Here is a 23611-nt window from a genome sequence, read left to right on the forward strand (position 1 = left end):
GAGACAGAGACATCTTCCATTCATTGGTTCATTCCCCACATGGCCAAAATGGCCAGAGATGGGCCAGACCAAAGTCAGGAGCCAGGAACAACTTCTGAGTCTCCCACATGAGTGCAGGAGCCCAAGCACATGGGCTATCATCCAATGCTTTTGAAGGTGCAATAGCAGGGACCTGGATTGGAAGTTGAGTATCTGGGACTGCCTTATGGGTACCTGCTAAGCAGGTGGCAGCTTTACCCAATACAACTAACTGCCAGCCCCCAGAAAGTACTTTATGTCAATTATAAAAGCTTTTTTTTGGTTTAAAATTTAATGTTTGTTAATTTTTTATGCATTTGAAAGGTAGAGCAATAGGCAGAGAGATCTAATGGTGCACTCTTCAAATGCCATGAACAGTCAATAGCCAGAGCTGAGTTGTTCAAAAGCCAGTAGCTCAGAAATCCATCTGGGTCCCAAGCATTTAAGCCATCTTCTGCTTTTCCAGGCACAGTAGCAGGAAGCTGGATTAGAATTGAGTAGCTGTGACTCAAACCTGGACCTTGTTAAGGGATGCCTTCTTCACAAGCAGCAGCTTATCCCATCATGCAACAATACCTCCCCTATTCTGACCATTTGTCATTGTTTCTCTTCCAGGGTCCTAACTTTTTTTTTTTTTTTTTTTTTTTTTTAACAGGCAGAGTGGACAGTGAGAGAGAGAGAGAGACAGAGAGAAAGGTCTTCCTTTGCCGTTGGTTCACCCTCTGATGGCCGCCACGGCTGGCACACCACGCTGATCCGAAGGCAGGAGCCAGGTGCTTCTCCTGGTCTCCCATGGGGTGCAGGGCCCAAGCACTTGGGCCATCCTCCACTGCCTTCCCGGGCCATAGCAGAGAGCTGGCCTGGAAGAGGGGCAACCGGGACAGAATCCGGCGCCCCGACCGGGACTAGAACCCGGTGTGCCGGCACTGCTAGGTGGAGGATTAGCCTATTGAGCCACAGCGCCAGCCAATAGTTAGTTATATAAATAGTTCAATGTGAAATACTGAACATGCTTAGGGTTAAGTCACCTCCTGAGGTACCAGCATTCAATATGGGCAACAGTTTAAGTCCTGGGCTCCACTTTGGATCCAGCTCCCTGCTAATGTGTCTGGGGGAAAGCAGTAGAAGATGGCCCAGTAAATTGGGTCCATTCCCTGAAGTGGGAGAACCAGATGAAGTTCCTGCCTTTGGTATGTCCCAGCCCTACCTTACTTTGTAACAGATTTTCTCAAATTTCTATTTTTAATTTCCAAGAGTCCTTCCAAGGGCTGGCACTATGATGCAGCAGGTTAAAGCTCTGGTCTGCAGCACCAGCATCCCATATGGGCGCTGGTTCAGGTCCTAGCTGCTCCACTTCTGATGCAGCCCTCTGCTATGGTCTGGGAAGGCAGTAGAAGATGGCCCAAATCCTTAGACCCCTGTACCTGCTTGGGAGACTGGGAAGAAGCTCCTGGCTCTTAGCTTTTGGATCAGCTCAGCTCTGGCCCTTGCAGTCATTTGGGGATTGAACCAGCAGATGGAAGACCTCTTTCTTTCTCTCTGGCTCTGCATTTCTCTGTAAATCTCTTTCAAATAAATAAAATCTTTTTTTTTAGAGTCCATCCTAGTTATCGTTTTAAACTTTGTTACTTTTTCCTGTTCCTTTTTTCTGAATGTAGTGTCTTTTTCTCACTGATAAAATAAATGTTAGGAATTTTTATTCTTGTTTTAAAGCTTTATTTTACCTGTATGGGCACACTGTTGTCTCTAAGTTAGTAGCTCTTTGCTTGTTTGTTCTTATTCTCTTTTTGTCAGATATCTGGTAATCATTGGCCGTTTGCTTATGAGTCAGAACTGAAATGTAGATGGAATGAGTCCCTAAATCCCTTTGTCAGGATCTTTATATCTTTTAACCTGAAATAATCTCAGGTTAACCAGTCATTTTCCTATTGTTCTGTCTCCGTATTCTGGCCTTAGAAGAAATATCACTGGGCCGGCGCCGTGGCTCAATAGGCTAATCCTCCACCTTGCGGCGCCGGCACACCGGGTTCTAGTCCCGGTTGGGGCGCCGGATTCTGTCCCGGTTGCCCCTCTTCCAGGCCAGCTCTCTGCTATGGCCAGGGAGTGCAGTGGAGGATGGCCCAGGTGCTTGGGCCCTGCACCCCATGGGAGACCAGGAAAAGCACCTGGATCCTGGCTCCTGCCATCGGATCAGCGCGGTGCGCCGGCTGCAGCGGCGGCCATTGGAGGGTGAACCAACGGCAAAGGAAGACCTTTCTCTCTCTGTCTCTCTCTCTCACTGTCCACTCTGCCTGTCAAAAATAAAAAAAAAAAAATAAAAAAATAAAAAAAAAAAAATAAGAAGAAATATCACTTTAAAATGATCAAATTGTTCACTCTTTGTTTCTGCTTTCTTCAGCCCTTTGCTGTTTATAAAATCAGTCTCTTCTGCTTGGCTTATGGGAAGATTTTTTTTTTCCTCTAGTAATTTCTTTTTTTTTAAACTTTTATTTAATGAATATAAATTTCCAAAGTACAGTTTATGGATTACAATGGCTTCCCCCCACCCCCTTAACTTCCCTCCCACCCGCAACCCTCCCCTCTCCTGCTCCCTCTCCCTTTTATGAGAACATTTATTATGTCTTATGAATGAATTCTTGCCCAATTTCTTTCTTCCTTTTTATTTATTTATTTATTTGAGAGGTAGAGTTATAGACAGAAAAGAGAGAGAGGAAGTTTTCCATCCACTGGTTCAATCCCTAGATGGCTGCAACCATTGCAGCTGCAGCGATTCGAAGCAAGGAACTTTTTTGGGTCTTCCACTCAGGTCCAGAGGCCCAAGCACTTGGGCCATCTTCAGCTGCTTTCTCAGGCCATCGCAGAGAGCTGGTTCAGAAGAGGAGCAGCCAGGACTTGAACCAGCACCTGTATAGTATTCTGGCGCCACAGGTGGAGCTTTAGACCACTGCACCACCACTTGCCCAATTTCTAGACCAAAATTAAGCCAATTAAAGTATTTAAAATACATTTTTTAAAAACTTTTTGTATTTGAAAGGTAGAGTTACAGAGAGAGAGACGAAGAGACAGAGAAATCTTCCATCCTCCGCAAAAGCCAGGCCTGTGCCAGGAGCCATGAGCTTCTTCCTTGTCTCCCATGTTCGTGTATGGAACCAAGTGTTGTGCCATCTTCTGCTGCTTTCTCAGGCACATCAGCAGAGAGCTGGATGAGAAGCGGACTCAAACCACTACCCACATGGGATGCTTGGTGCTACAGGCAACAGCTCAACCCACTGTGCCACAGCACTGGCCCCTTAAGTAAATGGTTGTAAATTTGACCTTTGATAAATTTTATAAATTATTCAGTAAACATTTGTAAACACTTGAATTCCATCCTTTATAAAAATTAGTTTTTTTCCCCATCATGATACTTTTCGTCTTTTTTCCCTTCCTCCTTACCTAGAATAAATGTTACCACTGTTAAAAAAAAAAAAAGCCAACTTAAGAAACAAGTTGCTCATGGCAGTAGATCAGGGGAATCTCAGTCTATGTTCTAAGTAGTTTACACCATCGTAAGGGTTCCTTTCATTGCTTGGACTTTTTCTTTTTTTTTTTTTTTTTTTTTGATAGGCAGAGTGGACAGAGAGAAAGGTCTTCCTTTGCCGTTGGTTCACCTTCCAATGGCCGCCGTGGCCGGCGCGCTGCGGCCGGCGCACCACGCTGATCCAATGGCAGGGGCCAGGTACTTATCCTGGTCTCCCATGGGGTGCAGGGCCCAAGTACTTGGGCCATCCTCCACTGCACTCCCTGGCCACAGCAGAGAGCTGGCCTGGAAGAGGGGCAACTGGGACAGAATCCGGCGCCCCGACCGGAACTAGAACCCGGTGTGCCAGCGCCACAAGGCAGAGGATTAGCCTAGTGAGCTGCGGCGCTGGCCTGTTTGGACTTTTTCAAAAATTGCAATTTCACTTAATAGGTGCTAAAATTTTCTTGAGATTATACCAGGTAAAATATTTGAAAGGTTGAGGACATCCTTAAACCAGACCTGTTTGGTTATTTCCTCTTTAAACCCACCTTTGGATTATTTCCTACCTTGTATATTTACTAATTCAATAAGTGCATTCTAAATTTTATAAATTTTCTGCCTTGTATATCTATCTATGTTTTATTTATTTGAAAGACAGAGTTACAGAGAAAGGTAGAGACAGAAGGTATTCCATCCACTGGTTCACTCCCCAAATGGCCGCATGGCTGGATCTGAGCCAATCTGAATCCAGGAACCAGGAGCTTCTTCCAGGTCTTCCACATGGGTGCAGGGGCCCAAGGACTTGGGCCATCATCTACTGCTTTTCCAGGCCATAGCGGAGAACTGGATCGGAAGTGGAGCAGCCAGGACTTAAATCGGCGCCCAAATGGGTTGCCAGCACCGCAGGCGCAGCTTTACCCCCCACGCCACAGTGCCGGCCCCACATTTTCAGTGTTTATCCCATTAGTGTTGGTGCCAGACAGAGAACACTTGCTGCCTAGTACCCAGGGTCTTGAGTTCATCATGAGAAAGAATTCATGAGCAAGTGAAAAAACAGCAAAAAGCAAGTTGCAAGCATTTTATTAATACAGCAAAAATATACACTCTGTAATCAGATTGCTAGCTCACTTGGTGGAGAGTGGCCCTGTCACTGAACTCAATTTAATATTATATTGTTGTTTAATGAAAATGAGGTACATTCTAATAAATGGAAAAATATTCATGGTTTTTCTGGGAAGTAAGTGGAGGATTCTTCCTTTAGTCCCCAGTCTAGCCACTGCCACTTTTTACTCCTTATGTGGTTTTATGTTTTAGTGTTATGGTAATTGGTAGGCATGATGTTTAGCATTTTAATATATTATGAGGTGTACATAACGAGCTTTGGGTCAACTAGGTCAGGCCTGCTAAACTAGTATCCTGGTCTTGGCAGGAGGTGTATATCATTTGCAGAAACATTAGAGGAATGAAACCTGTGTATCTCACAGGCTTTAAGATAGGAACTATACCCAGGGGGTTCAACTGTTCTTTCTATCTCTCTGAGGATCACTTGTCAATACTTGATGGATCAGTTTTTCTTAAGAAAATTCATGGATATTTGCTTCTCTTTACTTGTTTCTTCCTATTTAAGAAAAAAAGCTTTATTAGAAAAAAGAATTAATGCTAATAGTACGTGAGAAAGTAAAACACATTTATGGCTTTTTTGTACATAACATAATGCAGAGTAAGTTAAAAGATAATTTATTTTTTTCAGTGGTTTATCTTTACATTATGAAGAAATAACCAAAGGGCCAAATTGCGTAATTCGAGGTGTTACAGCAAAGGGATCTGTAAACTCTTGTCAAGGCAAGGTAAGCATAGTGCATAAATGAATACCTGTAGTTTCTTATATGATAAAAGTGAAATTAGAAATTTAAAATTACCTTGTCAACAAGATGATGTAATCAAGTATTGGTTTCTTAGGTCAGACTTAACAGTTACATCTAAGAAATTCTGGCACATTCCCTATTGTTGTTGCTTGTATGTTTATGAATCACATTTTTAAACTGCATTCATTTTTATTCCACATTTCACATTTAAGGCTGTTTTTCAGCTTTAATCCAGTACTATGCTTTTTTTTATGATTTATGTATTTATTTGAAAGGCAGAGTAATAGGCTGGTTCCCTCACCAGATGACTGCATCTGCCGGAGCTACGCTGATCCAAAATCAGGAGCTTCTTCTGGGTCTCCCATGCAGGTTCAGGGGCCCAAGGACATGGGCCATCCTCTATTGCTTTCCCAAGCCATAGCAGAGAACTGGATTGAAAGTGGAGCAGCTAGCTCTCAAACCAGCGCCCATATGGGATGCTGGCACTGCCTGTGGTGGCTTTACCCGACATGCCACAGCCTTGGCTCCATAATAGGCTGTTTGGTATTTTTTCTCTTTCATACTGTTTCATTTGTTTTTAATACTTTTCTTAGAACAAAAGGGTAATTAGATATCTAAGAAATTAAATTTTTCTACTTTGTATCTTTTTAGATTTATTTATTTATTCGAAAGAGTTACATGAAGAGAGAGGCAGAGAGAGAGAGGGGTCTTCCATCTGGTAGTTCACTCCCCAATTGGCTGCAATGGGCAGAGCTGCGCCAGTCAAGCCAGGAGCCAGGAGCTTCTTCTGGGTCTCCCACTCAGGTGCAGGGGCCCAAGGTCTTGGGCCATCTTCTGCTTTCTCAGGCCACAGCAGAGAGCTGGATCGGAAGTGGAGCAGCTGGGTCTCAAACCAGGGCTCCTATGGGATGCTAGTGCTTTGGACTAGGGCGTTAACCTGCTGCACCACAGCACTGGCCCTCTACTTTCTATTTTTTTAAAGGTTTATTTGTTTTTTTGAGAGGCAGAGTTAAAGAGAGAGAGAAAGGGAGAGAGAAAGAGAGAGCTTCCACCTGCTGGTTTAGTCTCCATAGCTGTAACGTCCAGGCCGGAGCCAGTGGCTTCTTCCAGGTCTCACTTGTGGGTTCACGGGCTCAAGGTCTTGGGTCATTCTCCGCTGCTTTCCCAGGCACATTAGTAGGGAGCCAGATCAGAAGTAGAGCAGCTGGGACTCAACAGGCACCTGTATGGGTTGGTGGCACTGTCGGCAGAAGCTTTAACCTGCTGCGCGACAGTGCTGGCCCCAGAAATCTAAGAAACTTTAGCTTGTATCTTTAAAAATACTGATTGTAAGATACAATTAAGCTTTTAGTGAGGGATATCAGGGACATGAAGATACAAACTCCGCTAAGGTATTTATCGTTAGGTCTATAAAACAGCAGATAGACTTAATTAATAAATCACTATTTTTTCACTGTATCATTATCTTCTCTATATACATAAATTTTCTTCCATCTCATTATGTTTAAGGTAGATCATGTGAATTTTTTTTTAAGTACAAGTTGAAAATTCCTAATCTGAAAATCCAAATCCAGTATACTCCAAAACCTGAAACAAGCAGAAGGTTCCATACCTGGTCTCATATGACAGGATCATAGTCAAAATGCAGAAATGATAAAAATCCTATATAAAATTACTGTCAAACTATGCAAATAAGATACATATGAAACATAAATGAGTTTTAGACTTTAGTCTTTCCCTAAGATATTTTGTTATATGTATCCTAATATCCTAGAATCCAAAATCTGAAGCATTTCTGGTCCCAAGCATTTTGGATATGGGATTGTCAACCTGTATACACTGCTTTGTGTAACCAAGTTAAAAGTCAGGTTCTGTACATCTTTTTTAATTCAGACATTTCTGGAATGAGATTGAAGTTTATTGAAAATTTGGCTTCAGTAACATAATCTTACTTAAAAGATACTAGATTTTATAAACTTATTTTTTTTAATGATTTATTTTATTTATTTGAAAAAGAGAGTTAGAGTAAGGTAGAGACAGTGAGAGAGGTCTTCCATCCGATGGTTCACTCCCTAGTTGGCCACAACAGCCGGAGCTGTGCCAATCAGGAGACAGAGCTTCTTCCGGGTCTCCCATGTGGGTGCAGGGGCCCAAGGACTTGGGCCATCTTCTACTGCTTTTCCAGGCCAAAGCAGAGAGCTGGATCGGAAGAGGAACAGCCAGGACCAGAACCAGTGCCCACACGGGATGCCGGCACTTAAGGCCAGGGCTTTAACCCGCTATGCCACAGCACGGGCCCCAATTTTATAAACTTTAAAATAATTTTATAGTTTCAGAGGAATTCAAAGATAGTATAGAAAATTCACATATCAAAATCTGTTAAGCTTTACCCACTATGCCACAGCACAGGCCCCTGTTAAGATTTTATAACACCTCATATACAGGTATTTACACAAGAAGTTAACATTGATAAAATACTGCTAGTAGTACTGTACACTTCATTCCAATGTTTCCGGTTAATTGTTTTTTTAATTCTGGGATTCCATAATATACTACATTATATTTAAAGAATTTAAGACTTCTGGGTTTTTTCCACTTTTCTATTCAGTTTTTATTAAGTAATACCCATTCGGTTCTGGTAATTATTCAGAAGTTAGGTCTTATGTGTCTGAAGAGACTATTGTCTATAAGGAAGCAGTTTAGATCCGTTTTTTCCTGAGTCTCTCACATGTATTATAAATGATAATTTTAGTCAATAAAGTATTAGTAGATTGCTATAATGATATGAAAATGAAAAGCGAAAAAGAGAATTGTGGTAATGAACATGTAATCTGTGATTAGCACTTAGTTTTAATTTTTATGATTTTTTTTTCCCCACAGAATTTTAATCTGAAGGTTATTCTACCAGGTTTAAAAGAAGACTCACAGATTTTGAAAATGAGATTACTGCCTGGTAATACAATTTTAAGAAGTATTCTTGATACTTAACCTGTTCAATAGTATTTTTATGATATATTGATCTATACAAAGTTAGAGAGTCAGTAAGGTATAAGTCTACTTTTTCAAAATAACTTGAATTGTCAAACCTAGCACTGACAGAAATGACCAGAAATCTATTAGTGAAGTTCTGAAAATAATCTTTGGAAAAAATTTTAAGTATTGAAAATGTGTTAAAGACCCTATTCTCAGGTATATACTTATTAGCCTTTTATATATATATATATATATATATATATATATATATATATATATATATTTTAGGAAGAAAGTTTTTAATTTATAATGGCTTAATTTGAGAAAGTGATATTACTTTTAGGTTAGATAAGATAGAACCTGCTGGATAGTTTGAGAGATGGTCTATTGTAAAGGTTCAAAAAGTCTTTTCTAGAGTTGATCCTTCCTCAGTTTCTTCACATGTAAAATGTGATATTATGTACGCTTTTAGGGTTAATTTGTAAGGATTAAGCGAGTTATAGGTAGTCCTCAATTTGCACAGTCTGTAGTAACTATATTCAATGGAGAATATAGTTCTAATATGCATGAGTTTTCATTATCACAGTACTGTGCAAAGTACTGTGAAAGTGTGTATATCTAGAACAATTAGAATAGTGCTTGGCATATAAGTTTAGCTCTCTGATATTGTCAGTAGTGTGATCATATCTTTGTCCATATGTAATATTTTTATTTGTTTAAGCAAAAAGAAACATTAACTTATGTGCTTTCACAAATTGTTGGGACAGCATTTGGCCTAGTGGTTAAGACTTCTATGGCCCGTATTGGAGTAACTGGATTCATGTCTCAAATCTGGCTCACAATTCAGCTTCCTTCTCCTGAGATTCTTGGATACAACATGCAACAGACAAGTAGCTGGGTTCCTGCCACCCTCTTGAGAGACCTGAATTGTGTTCCTAACTCTGGTTTTGGCCCAGTTCAATCCTAGCTGTTGGAAGTATTAGTGCCCGGCACCACGGCTCAATAGGCTAATCCTCCACCTGCAGTGCTGGCACACCGGGTTCTGTTCCTGTTGCCCCTCTTCCAGGCCAGCTCTCGCTGTGGCCCAGGAGTGCAGTGGAGGACGGCCCAAGTCCTTGGGCCCTGTACCCGCATGGGAGACCAGGAGAAGCACCTGGCTCCTGGCTTGTGGCGGCCATTGGAGGGTGAACCAACATCAAAGGAAGACCTTTCTCTCTGCCTCTCTTTCTCACTGTCCACTCTGCCTGTCAAAAAAAAGGGGGGGGGGATGTATTAGTGGAGTGAGCTTGTTTGCTAGCTCTGTGGCTCTCACTTGCTTTCCTTCTCCTCCCATCATGTCTGTTTCTCAAACAACAAAAGTTTTTAAAAAATTTTTCCATTGTTCGAGGTTTCTCTCTCAAGCGTGAATTAATAAGGAAGTGAAAATTGGCACAGTGGTAGAAATAAAAGAAACAGTTGTATTAATAAACATGGGCTTTTTGTGGATTTGAGAAGTAGAATTCTTAGTAACTAGATTGCTCTGATTTGTTTTAGAATCTGGTAACAAAAATATTAAAGGAGGAGATAATATCAAGTGGTGACAAAAGGCAAAAGGTTTAAAATAACAAAAAAGAATTCTCTGTTGTAAATCTCTCTGGATTAAGTATTTTCCTGAATCCTTGGGATATAATCTCTGCATTAATTACACAGTGGTATTTCATCACTCTTTAAAATTGTGAGGTTTATATGAGAACAATGCTTAATTAAAACAACACAGTGAATGATGAACATTAACATTTTTACAAAGCAAATTAAATGTTTCTGGTAGCCTTTGTTGTAACATCTAAAAATCTTTGAGGGTTTTTTGGAGAAATTTTTATTTAATTGAGAGACAGAAAAAGAAATACTTCCCATCTACTGGTTCTCCCCAAATGGTTAGAAAAGCCAGAGTTGGGCCAGGCAAAAGCCAGGAGCCAGGAATTCAATCTGAGTCTGCTGTAAGGGTGGCAGAAACCCAAGTACTTGAGTCATCAGCTACTGCCACCCAAAGTACATATTTGCTAAAAGCTAGAATCTGAAGAGGAGTGTAACTTGAACCCAGTTTCTCTGATACGGGTTGCTTGGGTTGCTAGTGTCCCAGATGGTGTCTAAACCACTAGGCCAGTCACCTATCCCAGTAACTATATTTGTATGCTTGTGTTAACCAGTGTTTGACATGCTGAATTTTCAAACATTAGTGTTTATAGAGTATACCAGATCAGCCTGCTGCAGAGATACAAACCCTCTTTTATTGATCTTATAGAAAACTTGTGATATTAAACTTATGACATCAGAGGTAATGGGCAATTTCTCAAGTAAATTATCTGATTATAATTTTTTTAACTTTCTTTAAGATTCATTTTATTTGAAAGACAGAGTTGCAGAGGATGGGCAGGGGAGTCTTCTATCCACTGGTTCACTCCCCAGATGGCTATAATGGCTGGAGCTGATCTGATCTGAAGCCAGGAGCTTTTTCCAGGTCTCCACGCGGGTGCAGGGCCCCAAGGACTTGGGACATCTTCTACTGCTTAAGTTTTACATGTTGGAGCCGGCGCTGTGGCACAGTGGGTTAACACCTGGCCTGAAGCGCCGACATCCCATATAGGCGCCGGTTTGAGACCTGGCTGCTCCACTTCCCATCCAGCTCTCTGCTATGGCCTAGGAAAGCAGTAAAAGATGGCCCAAGTCCTTGGACACCTGCACCCATGTTGGAGACCTGGATGAAGCTCCTGGCTCCTGGCGCAGCTCTGGCCTTTGGGCCGACTGGGGAGTAAACCATTGGATGGAAGTCTCTCTCTCTCTCTCTCTCTCTCTCTCTCTCTGCCTTTCCTCTCTCTGTGTAACTCTGACTTTTAAATAAATAAATAAATCTTAAAAAAAAAAAGTTTTGCATGTTTAGTTGATTTCTAATATGAATTAACTCAGTGTCATATCTCAGCATAAACTAATCCTAGGTATTACACATTTTGCTAAAGAATTGAAACTTCTTATGTAGACACAATCTATGCATTTTGAGAATGAAAATGATTCAATGTAGACATTGCTTCGGTTTTTCTTACTTGGCATTATTAATAAAATATTAACTTTTTAAATGATGGTTATTTTTGATGCTTTGGTCTTTGAAACCTGAATATGTATTTCATTGTATGATTTCTTGATAGGTCCCCCTCGTCGATTGAAAGTGAAACCTGATTCTGAAATTTTAGTTATAGAAAATGGAACAGCTTTCCCATTTCAAGTGGAAGTTTTAGATGAATCAGACAACCTAACAGCACAACCAAAGTTGATTGTTCATTGTAAGGTAAGCTTGTTGTAAGATAGGAGTATTTAGATTTTATTTTGAATTCCATTATAATAAATGGCAATGACTATATCTACTTTATATATCTATTTATTCTACATCTATAAAACTAATATAGTGCGGTATTTGTACTGTATAACTACTTCATATCTCAGTCTTTAGTCATTATTAGATAGAGAAATTTGTGGGAAACTCTCATTGTCAGTAGTTTTTCAGTGTCCCCAAGTCAACAGATACCAGCTATACCCAGTTTCATAATGGAATTTATGGATGAAAAGTTTTTTTTCTTACCATCTTTTCCTTTGTCTTCATCTGCCTCATTTTAGATGAAATATTTTACTTATAGATAGAGTGATAAAACTACCTTTCAGGATTATCAGTAGATTTATAAATGAAGGTTGGTAAAAGACCACTAAAAAGGAAAGAAAAATACAAGTAAATAGATTAAAATTTAAAAAAAGTCATAATTAAGTTCTCTTTCTAAAACAGATAATTGTTACTTAGCATTACAAAAAGTTAGTCTTTTTGTTCAGAAATCCTCTAGAACTCTGAGTTTCAGGAAAGTACTTTTAAAAGTTAATTTAGCCGGCGCCGCGGCTCACTAGGCTAATCCTCCGCCTAGCGGCGCCGGCACACCGGGTTCTAGTCCTGGTTGGGGCACCGGATTCTGTCCCGGTTGCCCCTCTTCCAGGCCAGCTCTCTGCTGTGGCCAGGGAGTGCAGTGGAGGATGGCCCAAGTGCTTGGGCCCTGTACCCGATGGGAGACCAGGAAAAAGCACCTGGCTCCTGCCATCGGATCAGCGCGGTGCGCCGGCCGCGGCGGCCATTGGAGGGTGAACCAGCGGCAAAGGAAGACCTTTCTCTCTGTCTCTCTCTCTCACTGTCCACTCTGCCTGCAAAAAAAAAAAAAAGTTAATTTAAAAATGGAATTAAAAGATAAGTTTATTTTGATCTACAAAGTGTTTAAAATCCATGCATATGAAGGACCCTAAAAATATTTGTGAAAACTCATATTATGGTAAACTGTATATGGGTTTAAAAGTTTTTTCACCAAAGATATCTTGCCATTCCATTTTTGCAAACTTTTTTAACTAAACTTGTATTTAGAATTTTCTACTGTGTGACCCAAAATGGTAGTTGTTGTGAATTGTTTGAAAATTTGATCAATTATTGAAAAACAGTAACACTTGATTTGGATATTAATTTTTTTTCAACCTGCCAACAGTTTTCAGGTGCTCCAAACCTTCCAGTCTACACTGTTGATTGCAGTAGTTCTGGAACCAGCATTTTAACAGGATCTGCCATTCAAGTTCAGAATATTAAAAAAGACCAGACACTTAAAGCAAGAATTGAAATACCTGTAAGTTGTTATTAGTATTCATTTATATTATTTTAAGTCTTAATACAAATAGTCTTTGGCAGCCTTGTAGTATTTTACACAAAGTTGTTTGACCTTTAAAAATGAGGTATTTGTGATTATTGACCTTTAAAAACAAGGTATTTGTAATTATTTTAGCCAAAGGGAAAAAGAGGCCACATTAAATGGCGAAATGACTAGTTTAACATTTTTATATCAAATATTAGTATTTATCTTGATAAAGATTCTACAATAGGTATAGCTATTATTGATTTACATTTCCTTAAGATTATTTTTTCCTATGTTAAAATGCATCATTTATTCTTTTGATTTGTACTGTTCCTATTAGTTTCTTAAAATGGTTACAGATTATCTCCACTTAAACCACCACCACAAGACATAGAAACCTTTAATTTATGTATATAACTCTGTAAACACATAGTTTAGTAGTACTGTCACGTGGTGGAATTTCTAGATAATGTGCCAGTATGATGTTTTTCATTTTTAAAGCTTCATTGTAACCTGTGTTTTATTGCAGCTGTTTGTCCCTGATTTTGAGTTCTTAATTCCTTTTATCTTTTTTGTTATTAATAAATGCTAAGTCATTAACTGATGTGATTAAAAATTGACAGTGCTTTTATGTAAATGAAGAAATGAGGAGGCAATCTTTCTAGTCCAAATACATGGTTTTTTGGTTTTTAAAATGTAACCCCTGTCATTTATAACCTGGTGGTATGAAATACAGAATTATTTATAGTACAATGCCTTCTTCATAATAAGTCTTAGTGTAATGGTATAGAAGATACTCTTCCATAGTAGTAAAATTGATTTCTTTAGCAGTGTAAGTCATTCATCAATAAAGTTAAAAAACTTTCAGTACAGGTGTCACTCTGTGTTTCTGCATTTCCCTAGAGTTGTAAGGATGTCACGCCTGTGGAAAAGACAATCAAGTTGCTTCCCAGTAGCCATGTTGCAAGATTACAGATATTCAGTGTAGAAGGGCAGAAGGCAATCCAGATCAAACACCAAGATGAAGTTAATTGGGTAGCAGGCGACATTATGCATAATCTTATTTTCCAAATGTATGATGAAGGAGAAAGAGAAATTAATATAACATCAACTTTAGCAGAAAAAATTAAAGTAAGTATGTTTAACACATTGTTTTTTTCAAGACTTTTTTATGCTTGGAAGGTTGAATAAGAAGTAGTTTCTAAGAAGTCTCTCACAGAAAAATAATAGTGTTATTTAAAATTCTAGACTAAATAAGATTTTTTTCATCAGCTACATTGAAATTTTTGGGTGGTTCATATGTGACAAATTTGATCTTAGAAAAGTGATTTTGAGCCACGGGCACCGTAGCTCACTTGGCTAATCCTCTGCCTTGCGGCACTGGCACACCAGGTTCTAGTCCCGGTCGGGGCGCCGGATTCTGTCCCGGTTGCCCCTCTTCCAGGCCAGCTCTCTGCTGTGGCCAGGGAGTGCAGTGGAGGATGGCCCAAGTGCTTGGGCCCTGCACCCCATGGGAGACCAGGAGGAAGCACCTGGCTCCTGCCTTCGGATCAGTGCGGTGTGCCGGCCTCTGTGGCCATTGGAGGGTGAGCCAACGGCAAAGGAAGACCTTTCCCTCTGTCTCTCTCACATGGGATGCTGGCGCTGCAGGCTGCGGCTTTACCTCCTACACCACAGCGTCAGCCCTTGTATGTTATTTTCAAACTATAATGACCACAGTAATAATTTTGTAGGGAAGCTCTGAATAAATGTCTTCAGAAACTTTGTTGTATTCAAAAATACAGCAGCATTAACAGCCAAAAAGAAGAGGATACTTTTTTTTTAATCATAGTAATATAGGAATCATCATTTCTGTTTATAAAAGGACTTCTCCTTTTTTGGGGTGAGTGAGGAAAATGGTTCACAATTTAGCTTTCAGAATCTTTTTGAAGATACATGATAATCTGAGAGCAGACTGAGCAGTTCTTTCTTAAGTATATTTTTCTCCTAGGTTAACTGGACTCCTGAGATTAACAAAGAACACTTGCTACAAGGTCTGCTGCCTGATGTGCAGGTACCAACTTCTATAAAAGATATGCGTTATTGCCAAGTTTCATTTCAAGATGATCATGTGTCTTTGGAAAGTGCATTTACAGTAAGGTTTGTGAACTTAATATATTTTGAGCTATTTTAAAATTCAATATGTGGCAATGAGAATACTTTTTGCAGTGTACATTTGTGCAAATTGTTTTAATGTGTTTGTATGAAATATGGCAGGTTGTCTTTGCAATAAAATTTCACTGGTGATAGTGAGCTGTTCTTGTAATCAGTATAACCCTGTGTTGAATTGGCTCTGTAGTAGCTAGAGGAACTAGAACTTTCATTAAAGGAAATGTCTCTTAGTGCAAAGAACAGTGAAACACTTGGAAAATCACAAAGCAAGGGGCTAGTGCTGTGGTTCAGCTGGTTGAGCTCAGCCTGCAGCTCCAGCGTCCTATGTAGACTCTGGTTCAAGTACCAGCTGCTCTATTTCCAGTCCAGGTCACTTCTAATGTAACTGGGAAAGCAGTGGAAGATGGCCCAACACCTTGGGCTCCTGTACCTACGTGTAAGACCTAGAAGTTCCTGGCTCCTGGCTTTGGCCTGGCCCAGCCCTCATCATTGTGGCCATTTGGGGACTGAACCAGCAAATGAAAGATCTTTCTGTTTGTCTGTCTGTCTGTCTGTCTCTCTCTCTAACTCTGCCTTTCAAATAAATAAATCTTTCGTTAAAATAATGATAAAGGCTTGAAAACTATGAAGCTACAGGTGGTTAATTAATGTGTTATTTGGAAGGAAAAATTCATTAATTGGTGATTGATGGTTTTCAAAGATGAATCTAAGCAGAATTAATATGTGGAATGCACAGAAAAGAAAGATTTAAGTTAATATGCAAAACAGAAACAAGATACTCTGGCTGTGGCATACAAGTCTTTTATCACTTCTTTTCTAATGACTTCTTGCATTTTAATTTCTCTGGGGCAGGCGTTAGTTCTATCACCTAAGACACCAGTTAAGACGCCAGTTAAGATGCCCATATCCCATATCAGAGTACTGAGGTATGAGTCTCAGCTCTTGATTCCAGCTTCCTGTTAATGAATACCTTTGAGGGCAGTAAATGATGGCTCAAGTTATTTAGTCACTGCCATCCACATGGGAAACTTGGATAGCATTCCCAACTCCTGGTTTCGACCTGGCCCAACCAGAGCCATTGTGAACATTTGGGGAGTATGTCAACAATAGGAACTCTGTCTCATTCTCTCCCCTTCTCAAATAATAGTAATAATAACAATTCCTCTACCCATTTCCATATTGTTCCTAACCCCTACTACAGCTTTTAAATAAACTAAACTAAACTAAAATAAAAAACTAGAAAGGATTTTGAATGTTTTCACCATAAAATGATGTTAAATGTTTGAAGAGAAAGGAACGCTTTCCCTGATTGGGCATTATATAGTGTATCCCATAAATATGTACAATTTTTATGTGTCATTTAAAATTTAAATTTTATCCCAGATATATTATTCTCTGACCTCACCCAGATCTCTTGATGAATTATTCTTACTGACCTGTTTCTTTGGTATTTTCTTGTCAATATGAATACTTTAATTTAACATGCTTATAATATTTTGGTCTGAATTCTTTATTGTTATTGCAAGCTTTCTTATTTTCTTTTGGCCTAATAGCTATGTTTTACAAATTGAAGAAATAATTGGAGAAATGTTATTGTGTATAAGTTTTAGAACATGGTGTATCTATCTGTGTATTATTCTATAACATGTTAGAACTGTTTTAATTTTATTCTACAGTAAATGGTGTAACTGAAGCTTTTTAACTTGTTAACCAATTTCAGACCACTCCCTGATGAACCTAAACATTTAAAATGTGAATTAAAAGGAGGAAAAACAGTACAGATGGGCCAAGAGCTTCTTGGAGAAATAGGTTAGTGTGGCCTCCTTTCTTTAAAACTAGCGGTTTAGCATACATAATCCAAAAGGAAAGCTTTGGAGTTATATGATATTATTGGTTTAAAGTCTATTTTTGGAGGTGGGTGTTTGGCTTAGCAGTTAAGATGCTGGTTGGGACCTGTGCCCATTGAAACCAGAGTACTTGGTTTCAATCTCTTTGGCTCTGCCTGCAGATTCCAGCTTCCTACTAATATGAACCTTGGGAGACAGTAGTGATGGCTCAAGTAACTGGGTTCCTGCCATCCACATGAGAGACCTGGATTGAATTCTGGCTCTTGGCCACCTGGCCATTGTGTGTGTTTGGGGAGTGAGTCAACAAATAGAGGGAGCTCACTATCTCTGCCTCTCTGGCTTGCTTGCTGTCTCTCTAATAAATAATAATTAATTACTTTTTTAAAACAAGGAAAATCAGTGACATAAGGAAACCAATTTTGGGGGGAAAATCTGATGTTGGATAAAATTAAAGTATTTTGGCTATTTTTATCTAATTTGACATACCTTTGAAATCAGTTTGGCAAAGTAGTTTGTGAAAGACATCTCACTTTTTGTTAGAGTTAACAATAGTTAATATTAAAAGTATAAATTAAATGTATGAATGGATTCCTGTGTAGCCTTCATTGTTTTCAAACGTATAGCATTCCATATTGTTAAAATGTTTCCTTTAAATTTTCACACTAAAATTTGCTTTATATATTAAATACATAGTTAAATATATAAACTTGTTATCTTGATTCTGGATTTTTTGTCATGATTATAAATATTATGATAATTTTACACAGAAGTTAGTGTGTAAGGGAACAGAGATAATGTTTCTAATCATAGTTTTAACTGTGTCGTAGATACTTGTATCTTTAAAGAAAAGATAATATTTTTATTTTTTTCTTCAGTTATTATAATTACAGATCAGTATGGAAATCAAATTCCAGCATTTTCACCAAATTCTTTATCTGCTTTGTCAATTGCTGGAGTTGGACTTGATAGTTCAAATTTGAAAACTACTTTTCAGGTATGCTACTTTCTGTTAAAACGGGGTTTTATACCATTGTTTTATGTGTAACAAGAAGTTTGGAAAAACAAATAATTAAAAGATGTTTGATTGTAGTTTTAAAAATAAGAAGTCATGAAAGGTATTAAAACTTTTATAATGAGGCCGGCGCCATGGCTCACTAGGCTAATCCTCCACCTGTGGCGCCGGCACACTGGGTTCTACTCCTGGTGGGGGCGCTGGATTCTGTCCCAGCTGCTCCTCTTCCAGTCCAGCTCTCTGCTGTGACCCAGGAAGGCAGTGGAGGATGGCCTAGGTCCTTGGGCCCTGTACCCACATGGGAGACCTGGAGAAGTTCCTGGCTCCTGGCTTTGGATCATCGCGGTGCGCCAGCTGCAGCAGCCATTGGGGGGTGAACCAACGGCAAAGGAAGACCTTTCTGTCTCTCTCTCACTGTCCACTCTGCCTGTCAAAAAACAAACAAACAAACAAAAACAAAAAAACAAAAAAAACTATAATGAAAGGTTTCGAACATATGCAAAATTAGACAAGACAACATGAGTAGGGGTAGCTCCTGTGTTCCCATCATCCAACTTCAACTTGCCATTTCTTATTGTCCAACTTACCATTTCTCCCCTTACATATCATCTTGAAGAAAATTATAGATGTAATATTGTTGTATTCATAAATATGTTGGTATCTTTATTTATAAAGTTGTTTTTAAAAGTAGTTAATTAAATAAAATTTCTTGGTGGTCATGCCCTACAAAGTTTGGTCAGGTTAGCTTAAAAAATAAAAACTCTGGTAGAATTCTTTGACTTTAAAAAAAACTGTTCTGCATAGAACAGGGACAGGTTTAGGGAGAAGGTCCTCTCCTTATTGCCTTTCAAGTAGTTTCTGTTTCCATTAAGCTGTTTTGCTATTGTTTTCTAATTTTTATAACACTGCTTTCACTCTATCAGAGCTCTGCTGAGGAACTTTTAATGTTTTGTTTGGTGATAAAGTCTGTTTAGTGATTTTAAGGAACTTCCATTGTTCAACTTCACCATATATGTGGATGAAATGAAAATAAATGTGCTCCTGTTATGCGTGAACAGTCCCTGCTTCCTATCACTCTGTCCACAGACTTCTGTCCTCTTTCTCTTCATTTCTCCTAAATTGTGACCTGTCTTCCTACATCTTCACTTCTCCGTGTATTGAATAGATCATTGCCATTCACATAATTAAACATGTTGCAAATAAGCACATTGCAATATCTTAGGTTAAACCTGTTCACTTCTATTCTACACCCAAAAACCACCGAAACTTTCTTTAGTCTTATATTCCTTTCTGCCCCCCCCCTCCCTTTTTTTTTTAATTTGACAGGTAGAGTTATAGACAGTGAGAGAGAGAGAGAAAGGTCTTCCTTTCTTTGGTTCAATCCCCTAATGGCTACTCCGGCCAGTGCTGTGCTGATACGAAGCCAGGAGCCTGGTGCTTCTTCTCAGTCTCCCATGCGGGTGCAGGGACCCAAGCACATGGGCCATCCTCCGCTGCCCTCCTGGGCCACAGCAGTGAGCTAGACTGGAAGAGGAGCAACCGCGACTAGTACCCGGCGCCCTGACCAGGACTAGAACCCGAAGTGCCAGCGCCGCAGGCGGAGGATTAGCCAAGTGAGCCATGGCGCCGGCCTGCTCTCCTCCTTTTTATAGCAAAAGTCCTCCTTTTGTTAGTAAAACTCTTGGAAGAGTTGTATGTGCTATTTTCACATCTTTTCTGTCATTTTATAGCATGATGCTCTGATCATAATTTGTGCTGTGTTCTACCTGACCAAATTTACTAATCAGTTTTTGCCACTCATGCCATTTGTCATGGCTGTCAGCATTTTACACTATTACCACACTTAAAATAAATTGCCAAAGTATGGCCTGTAATGCCTTGTCTGTAATCTCACATCTTTCACTCCCCAGAGCTCATTACTTTGCAGCCAAATGAACTTTTTTCTGCTGCTGTCCCTTTTGCAGCTGACATACTATCTTGGCTCATTTTCAGAATTTTGTATTTAGTAGTATTTGTACTCATCTAGAGTTCGTAAATGCAAGTTCATTTTTAAGATTTGAAATAAAAGTAGAACAATTTCTAACATGACACTTGAGAAACCACAACTTCAGTGAAGTTTTGGTGATTTTTCAATTGTTTCCATAAAGTATTCTACAGACAGTTGTTTCAGTCTATAAAATCTGAAGTGTCGTCTGATTTTTAAGTCTTGATAAAATAACCCACACTCAGGGATTTAAGATGATTAAATCATTAAAGGACTCTTTGGTGTGTGAATGCCCATGGTGCTCATGCTAATGTAGAATCAACTAATGTCATTATGTCACATTGCAAAGATTATAGGCTAGGTTCATTGATTCCCATTAATATGATATGTTAAGCATTATTCTACAAGAGGTGACAAATCAAAGCCCTTGCCCTTGTGCAGATCACCTCACAGTCAGAATGGATGCCTTAGATAAGTGATAAGGAAGAAAGCACAGAAGGGAATAATGTGCTGTTATGTAGTGTGATCAGGGAAGACCCTTTTTATTAAGGCCTCAGGTATGCCGAAAACTAAAAGGCCGTGAAGATATCTGGTAAATAATACTCCAAACAGAGGGAAAGAACAAATTAAAAGTTAATTAGACAGGCATGTGCTTTGCTAATTGGTGACAGAAAAGAGACAACACAGAGTAAGAATTTCTGATCTGAAATCCAACTTTTTGAGGGCTAACATGATGTTCAGATAGTTTTGGAAATGATGACATTTAAGATTTTTGGAGGGGCCAGTACTGTGGCACAGCAGGTTAATGCCCTGGCCTGCAGTGCCGGCATCCCATATGGGCACCGGTTCAAGACCCGGCTGCTCCACTTCTGATCCAGCTCTCTGCTATGGTCTGGGAAGGCAGTGGAAGATAGCCCAAGTCCTTGGGCCACTGCACCTGTGTGGGAGACCTGGAAGAAGCTCCTGGCTTCTGGCTTTGGATCAGCACAGTTCTGGCCATTGCAGCCAATTGGGGTGTGAACCAGTGGATGGAAGGCTTCTCTCTCTCTCTTTCTCTCTTTCTCTCTTTCTCTCTGCCTGTCCTCTCTCTTTGTAACTCTGACTTTCAAATAAATAAATGAATCTTTAAAAAATAAAAGATTTTTGGATTAGGTATACTTAACTGATAAAGTCTGTGCAAACAATCCAAATCTGAAATTTCAGAAAACTGAAATATTTCTGGCCCCAAGCATTTCAGATTAAGTATACATAATTCGTATGTGGAAAAGAGAAATTAGGAAAAGATTAGGGTAAAAAGAAATTGCCAAAGGCCAGCGCTGTGGTATAGTGGGTGACGCTGGTTCAAGACCCAGCAGCTCCAGTTCTGATGCAGCTCTCTGCTATGGCTTGTGAAAGCAGTGGAAGATGGCCGAAGTCCTTGGGCCTGTTCACTCACATGGGAAACCTGGAAGAAGCTGCTGGCTCCTGGTTTTGGATTGGCCCAGCTCTGGCTGTTGCAGCCATTTGGGGAGTGAACCAGTAGATGGAAGATCTCTTCCTGCCTCTGCCTCTAACTCTGCCTTCCGAATAAATAAATTTTTTTTAAAAAAAGAAAAACAGCCAGAAAAAAAAAAGAAGTTTCTCCTTTTCTGGAAACAAAATTCATTGTAAGCTAATATTGGCATGGGTGCATTTGTTTGGCATTATATTGCCTAGAAATACATGCAAATGCCCATGTTGATAAATAATTTTATTTCAAAACTAAACTGTATCCTCCTGTCTTTTCTCAATGTATGTTCCCTCAACAGGAAAGCACACAAAGTATAAGTGTAAGAGGCATCAGATTCATTCCAGGTCCTCCTGGAAATAAGGATCTTTGTTTTACTTGGCGTGAGTTTTCTGACTTTATTCGAGTACAGCTAATTTCTGGACCGCCAGCTAAACTTCTCCTTATCGACTGGCCAGAACTAAAGGAGGTAACTACTTCATGTCTTCACAGAAAAATTTAATATCACATGGCTTACTACCTTCCGATTGTCAGTGGATCAGAATAGATACATTTTTGTTGTTGAAGTAGCTGCTACTCACAATCACAAAAGTAACAATGACAAAAGAGCAAGGTGATAAGAATTTTATTACTTCATTATTTAAGTCATCATTGTGTCCTGGTTTGTTAAAAATAAGTGTAGTAATTTAAATTTATTTTTATCTGAGCACTTATACTTGCATATTGATACCATTAAAATATGTATAGGTACAATCAGTTTAGGAGAAATTACATATTTCTGAAATGGAAATAAATCTTGACATGCTCATCTTTTTGGATGATTTTTGGGAGTGGAATATAAAAGTAGCTTGCTAAATGAATAATTTATTTGAGGATTTATTTGCAGGTACCAGAGTAACACAGAAGCTAGAAAAACAAAATTTTATTTTATTGGTCATTAACACTTCAGTTATATGTAGATAAAGCTAGAAAAGTATTTATAATATTTGATTTTCCTAGTTTCCTGATTTACTTATTTTATGAATGAGAAAAGTATAATTCGGAAATGTTAAATATAAGTGCCAAAATTTCAAAATGATAGAGATCAGATTTGTATTCATGAACATTTGATTTTAGAAATTTTTTTCCCACTGTTTTCCAGAAAACTTTGATACTAGCAGTTTGGGTTAAAGTCAGTTACTAGGGGCTGGTGTTTTGTCCTAGCAGGTAAAGCCACTGCCTACCAATGCCTGTATCTTATATGGGTGCTGGTTCATGTCCTGGCTGCTCTGCTTCCAATCCAACTCTCTGCTGATGGCCTGAGTACTTTGACCCCTACGACCCATGTTGGAGGCGCAAATGAAGCTCTGGGTTCCTGGCTTCAGCCTAGGCCAGTTTTGGCCATTGTGGTCATCTGAGGAACCAGCAGACAGAAGATTTTTCTGTCTCTCCCTTTATCTCTGTAACTTTGACTTTCAAATAAGCAAATCTTTTAAAAAAGAACAGTCAGTTACTAAAAGATACCATTTAAAAATAGGACAGACATAAGGAGTAATGTACTGTGTGTTGACATTTGGTGACTACCAGCACTTCTTAAAAAGTCAAGTTTTTTGTAAACTTTACATGGACCAAAGTCAGCTATGGCCATTTAAAAACTTCATGGACGCAGACATTGTAACTGAGTTAGTTTGAAGTTTTTCTTTAATGTCCTACCCATGACATCATGTTTATTTTTCTCCCATATATAGCAACTTCTCAGCATAATTTGATAACTGCCTTGTTAGGAGATGGAGGAAACAGAAATAACATTATCAGGGAACAGATGATAAATAAACTTTTTTTCTCTTTAGTTCTCTCATCTTTTTTTGTTGTTGTTTTTAAATCTGGCACAGGAGTATCTTGTTTGACAATGTGTTTCCTTTGACACATCTAATATTAATAGGTCAGAAAGTAAATTTCAAGAATTACACAGCATCACACATTCACTAGGGGAAAAGGCAAAAAACATTTAAAGTCAAGACAATATAGATTGCCAGGCCTAAAAAGCTGAGTTATTGCTTAATGGATGGTAGCAGAGAGCTGAAAATTGCCAGAGGAGCTAAAATACAG

General features: G+C 39.1%; 1 protein-coding gene across 7 annotated transcripts in view; it reads left to right on the forward strand.

Moving 5' to 3' along the window:
- SMCHD1 (structural maintenance of chromosomes flexible hinge domain containing 1) overlaps positions 1 to 23611 on the forward strand; it is a 165415-nt gene that overhangs the window by 78858 nt on the left and 62946 nt on the right. For all 7 annotated transcript variants that reach the window (XM_051851359.3, XM_051851361.3, XM_008261120.5 and 4 more), the window contains exons 21-29: positions 5271 to 5367; positions 8266 to 8338; positions 11538 to 11677; positions 12903 to 13037; positions 13947 to 14174; positions 15034 to 15182; positions 16915 to 17003; positions 17917 to 18035; positions 21825 to 21992. In XM_051851359.3, the coding sequence (XP_051707319.3) occupies positions 5271 to 5367; positions 8266 to 8338; positions 11538 to 11677; positions 12903 to 13037; positions 13947 to 14174; positions 15034 to 15182; positions 16915 to 17003; positions 17917 to 18035; positions 21825 to 21992 (1198 nt within the window). The remainder of the gene's footprint in view (positions 1 to 5270; positions 5368 to 8265; positions 8339 to 11537; positions 11678 to 12902; positions 13038 to 13946; positions 14175 to 15033; positions 15183 to 16914; positions 17004 to 17916; positions 18036 to 21824; positions 21993 to 23611) is intronic.

Source organism: Oryctolagus cuniculus, chromosome 10 (assembly GCF_051225735.1).
Source record: "Oryctolagus cuniculus isolate XC-2025 breed Fujian yellow rabbit chromosome 10, ASM5122573v1, whole genome shotgun sequence".
Classification (NCBI taxonomy): Eukaryota; Metazoa; Chordata; class Mammalia; order Lagomorpha; family Leporidae; genus Oryctolagus; species Oryctolagus cuniculus.